Source organism: Podarcis tiliguerta (genome assembly GCF_965153285.1).
Source record: "Podarcis tiliguerta genome assembly, chromosome: 7".
NCBI lineage: Eukaryota > Metazoa > Chordata > Lepidosauria > Squamata > Lacertidae > Podarcis > Podarcis tiliguerta.
The window spans coordinates 34,074,219-34,088,755 of NC_139540.1; the positions used below are offsets into that span (position 1 = coordinate 34,074,219).

The window sequence follows — 14,537 nt, forward strand, 5'->3', positions numbered from 1 at the left end:
ACAGGATAAACGGGTGGGGCGTATATTTGTTAGGGAGAGACACTAGATTTTGGAAGAGACCAAAGATTATGAAGTCCGTCCAACCCAACTCTGACACATGGCCTCATCTTCACTGCATCATGCTACTTTAAACAGCGATGGCGCCTTGCAAAGCATCCTGGGAACTGTAGTTTGTTAAAGGTCCTGAGAGTTGTTAGAAGTCCCTTATTCCCCACAGAGAGCTACAATTCCCATGTGGTCCCTGGGAAAGGGGATTGCTTGCTAAACCGCTCTGAGAATCGTAGCTCTGTGAGTGGACTCTGGTTCTCCTAACAACTCTTAGCACCCTTAACAAACCACAGTTCCCAGGATTATTTGGAGGAAGCCATGATTGTTTAAAGTGGTATGGTATTATGCAGCTGGGGTCATGTGTCAGAGCTGGGTTGAGTTTCATGATATTTTGGTTTCCTCCAAAATCTAGCGTCTTCCCCGACACCAAAGTGGTACGATGCTCTCCATATACTGAAACCACATCATTCAGATCACAAAGCAGCCAAGTGAAAACTGGAAGTATCTATCTATCTATCTACTTAGCTCGAAAATAGGTATGTCCAGCAGATACCCTGCTTCCTCTACTCCTTGTGTGCCTCCAGATAACAGAATATATGCTGGGCACCCCTGCCCCAAGTTGCCTTTCGAATCATTTCTATGGGAATTATTTCGAAGCACCTTCTAATGTAGTTAATGGGACCCACAAATAAATGTGGCTGACCGAGAAGTCTGCCAGGTTCACCTCTCAGCTCGACGAGAATTCCTTGCCAGGTTTTGCTAGAATGTTGCCGGTACCCACATACCCTCTTCTAAGGCTGGTGATAGAGAGAACTCTCATTTTAAAAAGGCAGTTTTTGTCACTAGCTTGTCTTTCAGACAGGTGCTTCCCAATGCTTAAGTATTAGATGCTTGGTTTCCCTTTCCTGCAGATCAGGAGAGGTGGTTGTCCGCTAGACCAGCTTTTATTTTGGAGAGGGGCGCATTTGCTTCTCATGCAGACGGTTCAGTCCCCGCATATCCAGGTAGAGCTGGGGGGAAACTCCAGGCTGAAATCCTGGATAGCTGCTGCCGGTCTGTGTAGGCAGTTCTGAGCTAGATAGACCAGTGATTTGACACAGCATAAGGTAGTTTATGTTCCATATTTGCTTCTTCCTATAACTTTCCATTGGAAGGAATTTAAGCGAGGCATTCTGCCTTTTGTAGGTATGCACTCGACAAGCTGGATTCGGTTATAGACGGTTTTCTCCTCTGAGACCAGAGTGGAAAGTTTTTGGTCACCTTGACCTGTGATAGTAAAAGGTGGCGCTCGCTGTTGTACCCCACCCCCCACGCGTTTTGGGAACTCTTCATTCAAGGGTTTTTGTCAATGGGAAGTGTGTCCTGCTGATCCCCCCTCCCCGGTCGCGGGCTTTGCTGACGTCACTAACGAGGCGATAAATATCTGTTGATATAATTGGATGTGAGATTCTGGGTTGTGATAGCAGGACGTTGCCCATTGCTGCTCTGAAACGGCCCCCATGATTTATTCAGCAGTGGATCGGGGCACGCAAGCGAGCTGTCAAGAAAGCGTCAGCTTATTAGGCAAGGGCTGCGTGATTCCAGAAGAGGGTCTAACCTATAAAAATCCCGCACCCGGGCTCTGATTAGGAAGCAAACTGATCACAAGGACGGCAGAAGACGGCTCCAATAGATACGCATCCTGAGAGGGAGACGAAAGGGGGCACCCAACTGCTGAGCGACTCCACCTGTCCGGCTTAAACTTCACCAGCATCTCCAAGGTATGAAAATATCCAGGTTAGCCTCACATGCACAAAAGGCAAACTTCTCTTGAGAAGATACTGCCGCTGGGCAGTTTGAATAAGTGTGTGTTATTAAAGCGCAGGTGGTGTGGTGTGTGCGTGTGTGTAGTCTAAAGAAAAAGTCATTATGGGATCATGATAGAAAGGGCTATTTAAGGGCAACAGAAGGTTTTCTGGAAGCAGTCGAGCAGCGTTTAAAAGAAATGAAGGAAGGTGTTACTTCGCTTGCTCTGAATGATTGAGACACCTGGGTTTCCTATACTAAGGTTTTGATTAAAGTACCACCTGTCCAGTGCTCTGACCTGTAAGTAACCTAGCCCATAAATTGCTATGCTGCGCGCTAAAGCATCGTGCTCTTTCTATTCGATGCATTTAATAAAGACGGGTGTCGAGGCAGCCCTTGACCCAAAGAGGAGGGTGCAAACTTTCCCCTTGTGAGCGGATTTGACTGGGTTGACTGGGCCATGGTGCAGATGAATTCACAGTTGCGATAGGGCAGGGGGCAGCTAGGGAAGACCTTCAGCACCGCGGACAGCGACCGTCGCAGCAGCAGCTGCCGGCGGGGATACCTTCCCCTTCCCCTCGCTAGGCTTTGCCGACCCAAGGGCGGGAGTCCGTCTGACAGCAAACTATGCCCATTCCCTCCCCCTCTTGTGACTTTTCCAGATCTGGCCGCCGAATCATGAAGATCCAGCTGCTGGTCTCTACAGGGATCCTGCTGGTCGCTCTGCTGCCCTGCCATGAGTGCCGAGCCCTCGGCAAGAGCGTCCCAGCCGACCCCGCTCTGCAGCAGCCGGATCTCCTCCAAGAGCAGCCGCAGGCGCTGCCCATCTTGCTGCGCGTGGGAGAAGAGTATTTCGTGCGCTTGGGCAACCTGCACAAGACCCCCTCTCCCGCCGCCTTCTCCTTCTCCTCCTCCGCCTCGGGCGGCAGCCACCTAGCCGCGTCTGCTTCGGCCGGCAACTTTTTCCGAGCGGCCGTCCAGCAGCTGCAGAACGTGCGGGAGCGCTCGCTAGAGGGCGCCGCCGAGCCCTGGCCAAGCGACGACGACAGCGGCGCTCCCCTCGACGCCGCCCCGAAGGAGAAGCGCTCGTCCAAGGACTCGCCGATCTCCATAGACCTGACTTTCCACCTCCTCCGGCAACTCTTGGAAATGGCCCGAGCGGAGCAGCTGTCGCAGCAGGTCGAGAGCAACAGGAAAATGCTGGAGACCATCGGGAAATGAAGCGCTCTCTGCCCTCCGCCCGCCCCCTACCAAAGAGATCCTCCAGTTCGCACACGATATTTACACAGATTCCCTCGTGCTGTTCTCCTCTTCTTTTCACCGAGAGCTTGATCGACGTAGAGAGTGTCCAGTCGACACGCAGCCTAACCTAGCGCGTCAGTAGCATGCCCAGCGTTGTACCCAAGTGTCGTTTGTGACTTGCTGTCCTAACTCTTTGTCCCCCCCCCTTCCTCTTCCCTCGTTGTTACGATTAATGCAAACTCTTTGAGGGTGGGGTCCAGCGGCTCAGCCACTGGAAGCTGGGCGAATGAGAGAGAGCCTTGTCTTTTTGGGGTGTTGGGCGGGGGAGAGGGTTGGGGCGTCCTCCTCTGTATTGAGCTTTATTTATTTTATTTTGTTTTTTATTTGGAAGCCACTCTCCTTTCTCTCTCTCTCTTCTTTGTAAACATTTCCACAAATAAAACATCTTTTCAGCGCTCGGTCGATTTGGTCGTGTAAGAGAACGTTTAATATTTATATTTTTAATAAAAGCTGCAAAGGAACCACGGCTTCCTACACTTCCTTGCCTGGGAGACGTGTCAGTGGCGAATGCATCGATCGTGGCATAGAGAGAAGTAGAGGCTGAGTGGGGCTAAGGCGGAACAGCATCCGACCATAGGTAACCTATCTATAGGAAAGAGGTGAAGGGAGGTTAGGAAATAGTACAGTATAAGAAACGGGGCGGGGCGGGGGGGGGGGAGTGCCGGGACAATGTTTTGGAAGTTCAGCAGTTCCGGTGCTACATTTGACTCAGAATTTACTAGGAAATCAGCTCCAGATCTTAGTTACCCCTGAGAGAGTGCATCTGGGCGTATACAGAATGCTAACGAATTTATCCTCACACATCTAGGATTAAAGGGCAAGGCTTTCAGCCGGGAGAAAGAGACCCCTTGCCAAGGCTGAGTCCCTGGATCTCCTCTCATTTTAGGACACTCCCAGCCACCCTGGCCAGGGAGTTGTAGTTTTACGACGCCTGGAGGACCACAGATTCCCCACCCTTGTTTTCCAAAGTAAACTCCGCAGGGTGCTCATGTTAGCCCGGGTGGGGTGGGGGTGAGTCCTTGCTCTTCTTTGCAAGGAATAGGAGCATTTCTTAACACTCGAGTTGAGCGCACCTTTACACGGAAGTAAGATCCACTGGTTTCAATAGGGCTCACTCCCAGCTGGACTGCCCTTGGCCCGCTTTGTCACCAGGTTTAAAAATCCACCCGTGGAGTAGATGAAGTGGATGTTTCACTGACCAGTCGACGTTTCCCTTAGAAACCCAGCTTCGTTAGTTCAGAGAAAACGATTTCCAGCTGAAATCTGTTCTTCAGACCTCTACTCCTCATCCTTCCTCCCCTTCCTAAGTCCTTTCAGTAACACAAGTGGGATTGACATCGCTTCGTTTATACTCAGATCTGACGTTATGCATCCACAATACTTAGATTCCTTCCACGCACAAAAATCCGTTCCGATTTAACACACAACTTCTTTCCACCTTTGCTTTGCGTCTTCGAACCTGATGCGAAAACCGGTTTCATCTCACTGCAATTTAGCTTACTACATTTTGGGTGTTTTGGAGGGGTAGCGGGGGAGAAAGAGCCCATGACAAAGTTATTTTAAAGAAAGAAGCTGTGGCTACAAAAGTTGAAACTGAGCCAACTTGGACGGAAATCTGTTGCTGACAAATCTTTCAATGGAGATCGATGAAGAAGACGCACATTTCTGAATGAGCTGTTAGGTATTTTTCAAGTTAGATTTCCCCCAATGTCCTCTCACAATTTAGGCAATTGAGAGGCCGGTCAACTTTTCCACTCATAGCCGAAGGAGCCTGAAGGGGATAGAGAGTACAGCACGATAAAAGCAGAGAGTTGACTCCCCCATTTTTGCAGATCTCTAGCCTCTGTTTTGTGATCTTATGAGCTAACCCTGAAGTAATGGATGCATCGCTCCCTGAGACAGTCCTTAGCCATCTTTGGTGGTCTTACAATGGGATAAAGTTATTCCAGCCCACCTCACCCTACCCTTCCACTCCTTCATTCATTTGAGCAGCGTGCTGGAGCAGTTAGGAGTGGACCAGGGCTGGGTTAGGAAGGGAGACCCTGGTTCAGATCGCCACCCAGCCATGAAGCTCCCTGGATGACTTTGAAGCCGGCCACTATTCCTCAGCTTAACCAATCTCGCAGGGATGTTGTGAGGATCAAATGGTAGTGGTGGAGGAAACCCATATACCGTCACTTAATTTTAACCTTACTATAGTAGGGTATGTCATTACATGAAGAGTGTGCTGATGTTGTTGAGTACAAAATGTGAATGATGTCACTCTGTACACATTCATAATGATCAACAGGATGTCAGCATTTAGACCACAATGCAGGGCATTTCATTAAACACATCCAAGGGTTCTACTACCACTGGATTTCAGACATAATTTGTTCAGAAAGCAACTCCTCCATCTGGCACATTACAAACTGCTTAAGAACCTTCTTCCAGATTTCAGATGTGGTTTTGCCATGCAGTGTAGGGGACCACCATCAAACTGTTTCCAAACCCTCATTAGGCAGAGCTTAATTGTGTCACTTGGTGGAGATTGTGCCTGCCTTATAATGTGTGGCTTTTGCCAATGCACATCCATTGAAAAGCTTGCTGGTAAGGTAAAGAGTCAACCTGTGTAATGTGAAGTTTATTAACAATGCCTTTAGTGAGGAGACAGCTATGCAAGAATATTGGTAAACCACTCCTGTAAAACTGCGTATAGAAGTCCCCAATTTACAGATGTGTCTTGTGTGCCTTTAGCACTTTACTTGTAAAAACAGTATTGTGCTGCTTTCTTTTCTCTGCATAATTTTTTGACATTAATTTTGCTGCGGCACACTTAGGATCAATTGCAATAATCATGCAACAGCTTGTTATATCACATATCACCTTTCTTAGATAAAGCCTTATCACATAAACTCAGTACCTAGCCAATGAGGTGACCTTGACAAGTAATAAGGTCACCACTTGATACCTGCCATTACCTCCAAAGCTGGTAGGAACTTGATCCTCCATTGGTTCATGATCAGCTATTAGCTTACATTCCTTCTTCCCTCCCACCCCTTTCCCAAATTGCAAACAAATATTACAGAGTCAAATCCAATGAGAAATTTTTCAAGCAAAATCCTTGGGATAAAATGTGATCCACCATTCCTTTTAATGCAGTATTTGTTATCACTTTGAGCCAAGTCACATGCTTCCTATGAATCCTTCCAGAAGCCAGCTGGATGGAGAGTCATCATTCATTCAATGAGTTCAACCAGGAGAAAGAGAAGACATGACGAGCCGGCTCATCAACTCTCTCATTGCTCCCAGGACGTCCTTCCATGTGCCCTTGAGGGGATGGTTCAGACCCAGTCTAGGGGTGGAGGAATAAAGATTTACAATGGGAAAAATCTGAAAACTCATCTTGCACCTACACATATTGACTACTCAGTTCCATCAAAAACAATTATTTAGAAGTATTTGATGGCTGTGGAAAATAAATACATAAACACCACAACATCTTTGGAGCAACCTTCTTCAGCCTAGTTTGGAAATACAACTCTCATCAGCCCCGATTAGTTTGGCCAATGAGCAGGGAAGATAGGAGTTGGAATCCAACATCTGAAGCAGGGTTTCAGAAACTTGGGTCTCTAGCTGTTGTTGGACTACAATTTCCATCATCCCCAGCTAGCAGGACCAGTGGTTAGGGATGGTAGAAATTGTAGTCCAAAAACAGCTGAAGTCCCAAGTCTGGGAAACCCTGATCTGGAGGATACAAGGTTGAGGAAGGCTGTTTGAAACACAACCCAGCAGAAAATGTCCTTGCACAAACCCCATTGAGATGAATGAGAGCAGTATGTAATCTTCCACAGCTCCTATTCATTTCAACAGGTTTTGATGAAGAGAACTCTGCTAGGCCCATGTGTTCATTAAAAGATTAAGAAATGGCTATCCAAAGTTATTTGGAACCTTTTGAACATTGTTGTAGAATAATATTAAAAGCTTATATCAATTGCTTTGGACTTCTGGAAGTAAACCCAAAGTCCCATGAAATCAACAGAACTTATGATTTTATGCTTTTTAAGTTGGTCATAGAAAGTCTTCAGATAGCGCTTGTACTCTACCATGATGGTTAATAGAGATGCCAACCAGGACATCCCTTTTTTATCTTAAGAAAAATTCAACAGAAGCATCTTCCAAATTTTCACTAAACCCAGAGCACACAAAGATGTTCAATACACAGGGCACTTCCCTCCTTACTCTTAAAAGAGTATGCTGCACCTCACCATGGCTCTATATCTCTAAGATGTAGAGAACCTTGAAATAGCTCATCAGAAAACACAAACTTATGCAGCAGGTCTGGGGAACTTTTGGTCCTCCAGGTGTTGCTGAACTACAGTCCCCATCAGTCCCAGCAAGCATGGCCAACAACCAGGAATGATGGAAGTTGCAATTCAGCAACATCTGGAGAGCCATAGGTCCCCTATACCTGAAATACTGTTTCTATCACAGATGCTTATGATGAACTGCTATATGGGATAAAGATGGTCTGGCAATGTCCCAAGCATAGTTTGTAAATATACAGTGTTAAATTTTAAACCAAGTTAGTGAGGAATGATGACTTGTTAGGTATTAGTTGGCTTAGAGTCATGCTGTTTGCAAAACAAGACCTGTTGCCTAGTGGGTGTGAAAAAAGTAGTTTGCTTCTTTCTATCTAATAACAGTTTTGCATTTTCTTTCAAGGACCAGATCCTTAGTTTTAAATAAGGAACATCATAAATGGATTTTGCACCAAGCAGATTCATTCTATAGGGCCCCAACTCTAAAATACCATCCTAATAAGGATGATCCTTTTGAAGTAATACTGTTGCAAGTACAATATGTGGGCACATAATTCTGTACACTTATTAGCACAGGTTTTTAAATGGACACATCTTAATTTCATTATTGCTACAGTTCAGTCTTGTACCCTCTGTTTCAGTGGCATAGCTGAGCAAGACTAAGCAAATACAACTGTTGATTATTGTGAACTGAACTAATGGGACATCAAGGGTTTAAAAATTATGTCCCTTGCTTGTTGGGAAATATCTTTTTGGAAGATGACACCTTTTGGCTAATGCATGGGGAACCTTTGGCCCTCCAGGTATTGCTGAACTACAGCTCCCATAATCCTTCACCATCAGGCATGCTTGTTGAGGCTGATGGGAGTAGTAGTTCAGCAACACCTGGAACGCCAAAGGTTCGCACTCCTGTTTTAGCTAATGCCCTTATTTGAAGGGCCATAACTCAGTGCATCTGCTTTGCATGCAGAAGGTCCAAGGTTCAATCCTGGCATCTCCAGGTAAGACTAGGAGAGAAACCTGTCTGAAATCCTGAGAGCTACTGCAAGTTGACGTAGAAAATACCAAGCAAGGTGGACCAATGGTCTGATAGTATAAGGCATCTTCCTATGTAAGGAACAGAGAACAGAGAACAGGGTTGGTCCCATAGTGCTAAAATCCCTGCCCCTTTTACCACCATTGACGGGGGGGGGGTGTCATTTGGGTGATTTTTGAATTCAGAGGAATGAAAGCTGGCTGAATGTACAGGTGGTGGGATTTGCACTCCTCCTCTAACAGCAGCCAACCACCACCATGCCCCCTGCCAAAATACCCTAAGACTGACACTATGTGACATTTTTGTGTCATTCTGATGGGGGGATGTGGTTGCCAGGTGTTGGGAAGACTGCCACTCTACACCAAAGGAAGACTGGCACTGCAAAACAGGGAGCAGTGAAAAAAGTTACCTGGGGAGACTGCTTCTCTATCTGGTTTCGTATTCTTTAAATGCAGTTCCCTAGTCAGTGCTCATTCTGCCATGTGCATTCCATTATGAAAGCTTTATTGCTAAAGGGCATAGAACCGAGAATTTTAATAGTTTGACCACCCAGGAACAAGCTGAGTTTGTGTGGCAGAATGGCACTGGATCCCAGTCTCGAATACAGAATAGGTCCCAGGAATGCAGAAGTTGTTGACAATTCCTGCACTAGTTTAAGTTGGTTTCCATAGTGCAGGCATTTGGCACCTCTGAGTATGAGGCTTTTACTGTGCAGGAGATACAAACTTTCACTCCACATTGATAACATTAGCAATGTTATCAATGGGCTATTCTGGTTTTATCCATCATCCCCTTCCACTCTTTCCCTTTTTAGTAAATTCTGAGTGGCAGGCAATCCTTAAGCAACCATCAAGAAAACATTGCTGATCCTTCCTTAAAACCACCCATCCTATCCTCCATTTCCACACTTTTCATCTTATTCACATTTAACAAAATTAAAAAGCCACTTGCTTTTGTTAAAGTTTTCTACTTAAAATGACAATGTTTGGTAATCACTCCAGCACTCAGCAGACATGATCCAGAAACATCATACACACTTGGAATTTTTGTTTAAGACTTTCCCTCTCAGAACCTATTGCACCAATATTCTAGCTGTCCCCCCCCCCATAAGGGGTCCTCTTTATATGCAAGCACATAAAAAAATGCAATTCCTCACCTCCAGTCTGAAGTGATATAGTCCAGCAAGAGCTTTACGGCATGAATCGTGCACCTTAACTCTTCCACAAGGCAAATTGATTTGTATGTGTCTATTCACATGCCTATTCAGAAATAAGTATCCCACTTAATTCAGTGGGGCTTAATTTCAGATAAATAGGGACAGAATTGCAGTCTAAATGTCCTTTGAATTTGTTGCTATATAATATCAACACTGCTTGTTTTTGAAAATCACATATTCCATTATATAATAATATATGATTTTAGAAAACAAGAAGTGCATTTGAATGTAGGTAATTTAATTTATGTGTTTCATGTTAATAGTAAAGGAGAAAAGGGAAACCCGGTCTTAAACTCCTGCTGAAATGGCACTTTGCTTATATAAAAAATGTTATAATTTCGCTTAATAAAAGTTACCGGTACATTCTAGAAAAAGAATGTAATGAATGAAAGGTGGTTCAAATTTTGCCACTGAAGCCTGGGCTTCATCCATTTGCCTGCCTGCACCCAAAAATTCACAACCAGAATCTGAATTTGACTTCAATTAATTTTAAAAGCATTGTCTTAAAAACTCATTATTTGCAAAATTTTCACATCAGGGCTGTACTGATTTGAATTCAACCCTTGTCTGTCAAATTAATGTTCCCACCACTACAATATGCATTGTCTGCTAATAATCTATTACTTACAACATAGGCTCTTCTCCATGGTCAGAAACTATTTTTTGTCCACTGAAAATTTAAATAGAATGGCAGACGTAACTATAGGTTATTTTAAAATAATTTCAACTTTCTCTAAAGAGTTTCTGTTTACATGGTAATGTAATATAATCCCTTCAGCAGAACTTCCTACAGCTGTCAACTTTTATCATAACAATACAGCTATAAGCTCAAAGACTTCTCTTCTTATGCCTATTTTTAATTCTCTGGGAGCCAAGTGAAACTCTTTTCTTATAAAATAAATTGTTCAACTACATAACTGTAGGCAGGTAAAATATGCACCAGCAAACTCCATCCATCATGAGATTAGCTGTTCAATTCTCAGAAAGGTGGTTGGCCGTGAACTTTTCGCGCCCATGGGGACTGAATGTCTCACCAAAATAGATTTTCATTCTGTTACAATTAGAGCTATGTGGCAAAAGGATAATGTAATGCTGTTTATTTCACACAACCTTAACGATTCCAAAAATAGTCCTGAGAAATGAATGCAGTGTTCCTCTTTGTGTGTAGGCTGGGTAAGTTCCCTGAAGGATGTAATGTCAAGCATACTTTAGGGAGCTTAAACTAATGGTGAAACCTTTTCAGGGGAAGGAGACCCTTAAGTAAGCCCTGTTCCATAAAGTGTGAATGTTCCAGTGGACTCAGCTGAAAATGCCGCACATCATTACACTTCTAATCTATCTCAGTGGCTCTATACAAAGCTATCAATACAAATTTAAGCCCGAAACATCTTACTCTGCCTATCATCTTACTCTGTAGTGTATGATTCTCAGGGTGCTTTTATCATAGCAGCAGCAATCTCTCTCACAGACATCTTATCCCACAGGGGTGGCTTCCACCCAGGTGAGGGAACTGGGCAAGCATCAGCAGAGGGCTCAAGATGGATTCCATAAGCATCTTGTATGCTGCAACTGAACAGTGCACCAAGCCAGCTGTCTGATGCTTTTCAAACTCAAGGGGAAACAGGGAGGAGACACTTGGTCTAGCAGTTGTCTGGTGTGTTCTCTGATCACTTTCTGATAGGATAAACATTACCACCTGCTGTTAGGGAATTATTAAGCCCTGTTCACCATTCATATCTAACAAAAATAAGTTGTGGGCCACTGGACTGACTGCAGCAGATGAAAAAGAGGCAGTGAAAACATAATTTTCTCGCCTTTCTCGAGAGGTCCAGTGAATCTTCTAACAGAAAACTCTAGTGGTCCATTAAATTAAATGACTGTTTCCAGAATTCTTTAAACATATGCTGACAAGTGTTGTTTTTTAATAGGACTGCAATAATCTAAATCTATCATACTCACATAAAAACAATTGTCTGTCTCCCTTTCATGTAAAAAACTAAACAAATCAGAAAACGTAATCCATTGTATTGTATCTTCCAAATCAATGTCTGGTTTATAGACTGTGATCAAACCATCTTTCTGAATCACTTGCTCACAACTTTTTGTTTAGCTGCTTAACTAGAGATAACATAATGCTTGCATACAAGTTTGCTCTGAAAAATAATGAAGAGTAACTTGTGGGTGTTAATGTTCGAAAGCTAACTTTATACTCTCTCGTCCTCATCTTGTTTGCTTGTTTGATGCTCTTTAAGAAAACTGTGAAGAGACATCATGAAGTCAAGATCTTGCAAGCTGTGTGTTACAAGACGTAGACCTCAAAAACTGCCAAAAGAAACATTCTCTTCTGGTGGGAGAGAAGGGCAGCTATTCTAGCAGTGACGCAGAGCATTGTCTAAGTATGCCACTTAAGAAGCAGACGGCACTTTAAAATATAGATTGTTCTTTGAAAGGACCTGATGAATGAGACCCATTTAAGATTATGACTCATGGCAGAGCTTTGTACCATGGATTCGTTGGATCAGGTAACAAAGCCTGAATAATTTGTAAGGTTTGGATACACATATCGCTTGATCATGAATGAATGACTAAGCTGAGATATTGCAAATATGCCAGGAGGGGCATGTAAGAACAGCTATGGGCATACTGCACATGCTATGGAGGCCAGCTCCATTCAGTAAGAGCTCCATAAATAGACCATCTTGCTGATGCATCAAGACCATCAACACATTCTAGTTCCTCGAAGTTACTCAGCAGTTGGACAGAGTCCATAGTATAATGTCAACATCTTTCTTTACTCTGATTTCTGGTTATTTCTAGAATGTTTTCATCTTTAAATCTTATTTGGTTGGATCTGTGGTGTGTTTTCTTCTCACTCTTAGAGTCATACTGAGTAGTAATGGATGGGAAAGGCAAGAAATGTAACTTCATTCAGCTCATACGACCAGAGCAGATGAAGCAGGGTCCCACAATGCTCAATATTGAGATGGATTTTTAAAAGTTGCTCATAAAGGACCTGCAGATGAATGAGGAAGAATCAGAACCGAGAAAGGAGAGTACTTCTTCACATAGTGTATAGTTACACCAAGGACTTGGTTACTACTGAATGTACTAATTACTAGGAAGCTGATGACTTTAAAAGAGGTATAGACAAATCCACATATATAAGGCAATCAAAGCCCACTAGTCATTATGGCTGCATACGTACTGCAGGTGGCATGACTTTTTAATGCCAATTTCTGGAGAACACTAGTGGGGAGAGTGCTGCTGCGCTCAGGTCTTGCTTGTGGACATTTGGCTGGCCAATGTGTGAAAAGGATGCCCCTGTTCCAGCAGTGTTATTCTAGTATAATGAAGAAAGAGCAGAAGGGTGGTATCTTAATGAACCCAATAAAATAACCATCTCTGGGTTATGGTTGATGGCTACTTTTTAAGCAAAATGAAAAGTAACAATTCTCTAGCCATTCCTTCATACCATGAGTAGGGAATCAGTTGTCCTACAGATGCTGCCATCATTCCTGCCCATTGGCTCTGCTGACTGGGATGATGAGAATTGTAATCCAAAAGAATTCAGAAGGCCACAGGTTCTCCACTATTGCCAGGAAGTGCAGTGGCCTTAATCTCATTTTCTCACTCTGGTACTGTTACAACTTTTAAGAGGGAAATTAAGAGCACCATCAGGAAGAACAGGAAAGACATTTTACATGCTGACAGATGCCCTATGATGCTTCCCAAGCACTTCCTAAATCTGGCAAAATCTGCCCTGCTCTTGAACTGTTTTGAGCAAGAAGAGTTTTTGAGCATATGTAGGACGTTAAAGGTATAGGCAGGAAAAGATAAATTAGTATACCAGTGAGTCCATTAGCCTATGAATTAGTCTCTGGATGATGAGAATTGCCCTGCATTCCCCTATACAGATCAGTTCTGCCGTTATAAAGAATTGGATACAATATAGGAATTTCAGGATCACAGAACGATTAGCCATTGTGCAATATTCCCGTGCAAGTGACCTTTCAGTGACAATGGGTATAATAAATTTAACCTTTCCAGATAATAGATGTAATAATAGTTTTGCCACGAAGGGGAATAGTTGTTAAGTCTCTTTTAAAAACAAATGAGTCTAATTAGATGCATGCTTCCATACAAGAATTGTACAGTGAGCGTAGCACAGTCTCCAAAGAATTGATAAAATAGCAAAACTAACCAGAAGTAATATTCATGAAAAGATGCAACCAAGGAAAGGGAGATGTATTTGTTTCGCTCGCCACTAGTGATGCCATATCCAATAGGTGCTCTTGAATCATGATATGTGCAAAGGCATATTTCACAGGGCAAATGTGCTAGCACTGCATTTCCCAGGTCTAAAACCCTGTGCTGTGAATGTTTTGATGCAATGGCTCCACAATATCAGCAGTGGCTTGAAGTACAGCATAAAAACTGTATATACCAAATGGGAAAACAGGCATTTCCTGTACAAGAATGTTGATCGTGGAGGGTTTGGCAGCCACTCTTATTTTGAAAAATCCCTTTTATTTCCCCCTGGTCATTGGGCAGTGCTAAAGAGAACACCCTGTCAACACAAGGATTTCTCTTTGCGTGACAGGATGTTTTCCCCTATGCCCACTCCTAAATCTGTTTTGGGGTTCTCCTGTTTTCCAGAGCAGATTCGGGGGCTCACAAGGTGCAGATGGGGGAAAGACAAAATTACATTGCACCCGCACTCCTCCTTGCACTTGTGCAACTATTTCGTTGAACCCCACCTCTAATGTCACAGAACAGTGACCGGTGTAACCCTTCATCAGACTGAAGGTGAACCAAAGGAGGCAGGGGAAGGTTAAGAATAAAGCTGCCT

The 14,537-nt window shown here is 43.8% G+C and overlaps 2 protein-coding genes across 6 annotated transcripts in view; one reads left to right on the forward strand and one right to left on the reverse strand.

The window, feature by feature from the left end:
* Positions 1-1,517: 1,517 nt before the first annotated feature.
* Positions 1,518-3,596, forward strand: CRH (corticotropin releasing hormone). Its single transcript, XM_083449756.1, has 2 exons — positions 1,518-1,808; positions 2,496-3,596. The coding sequence occupies exon 2, from the start codon at positions 2,512-2,514 to the stop codon at positions 3,052-3,054; it is 543 nt and encodes a 180-aa protein (XP_083305882.1). The 5' UTR covers positions 1,518-1,808; positions 2,496-2,511; the 3' UTR covers positions 3,055-3,596.
* A 2,149-nt stretch (positions 3,597-5,745) lies between these two features.
* Positions 5,746-14,537, reverse strand: part of TRIM55 (tripartite motif containing 55) — a 41,883-nt gene continuing 33,091 nt past the window's right edge. For 3 of the 5 annotated variants that reach the window (XM_083451154.1, XM_083451155.1, XM_083451156.1), the window contains one exon: positions 5,746-6,469. In XM_083451154.1, the coding sequence (XP_083307280.1) occupies positions 6,350-6,469 (120 nt within the window). In that variant the 3' untranslated portion in view covers positions 5,746-6,349. Of the gene's footprint in view, positions 6,470-10,316; positions 10,359-14,537 lie in introns of all 5 variants that reach the window. The other 2 variants (XR_014513887.1, XM_083451153.1) reach the window with 2 other exon arrangements.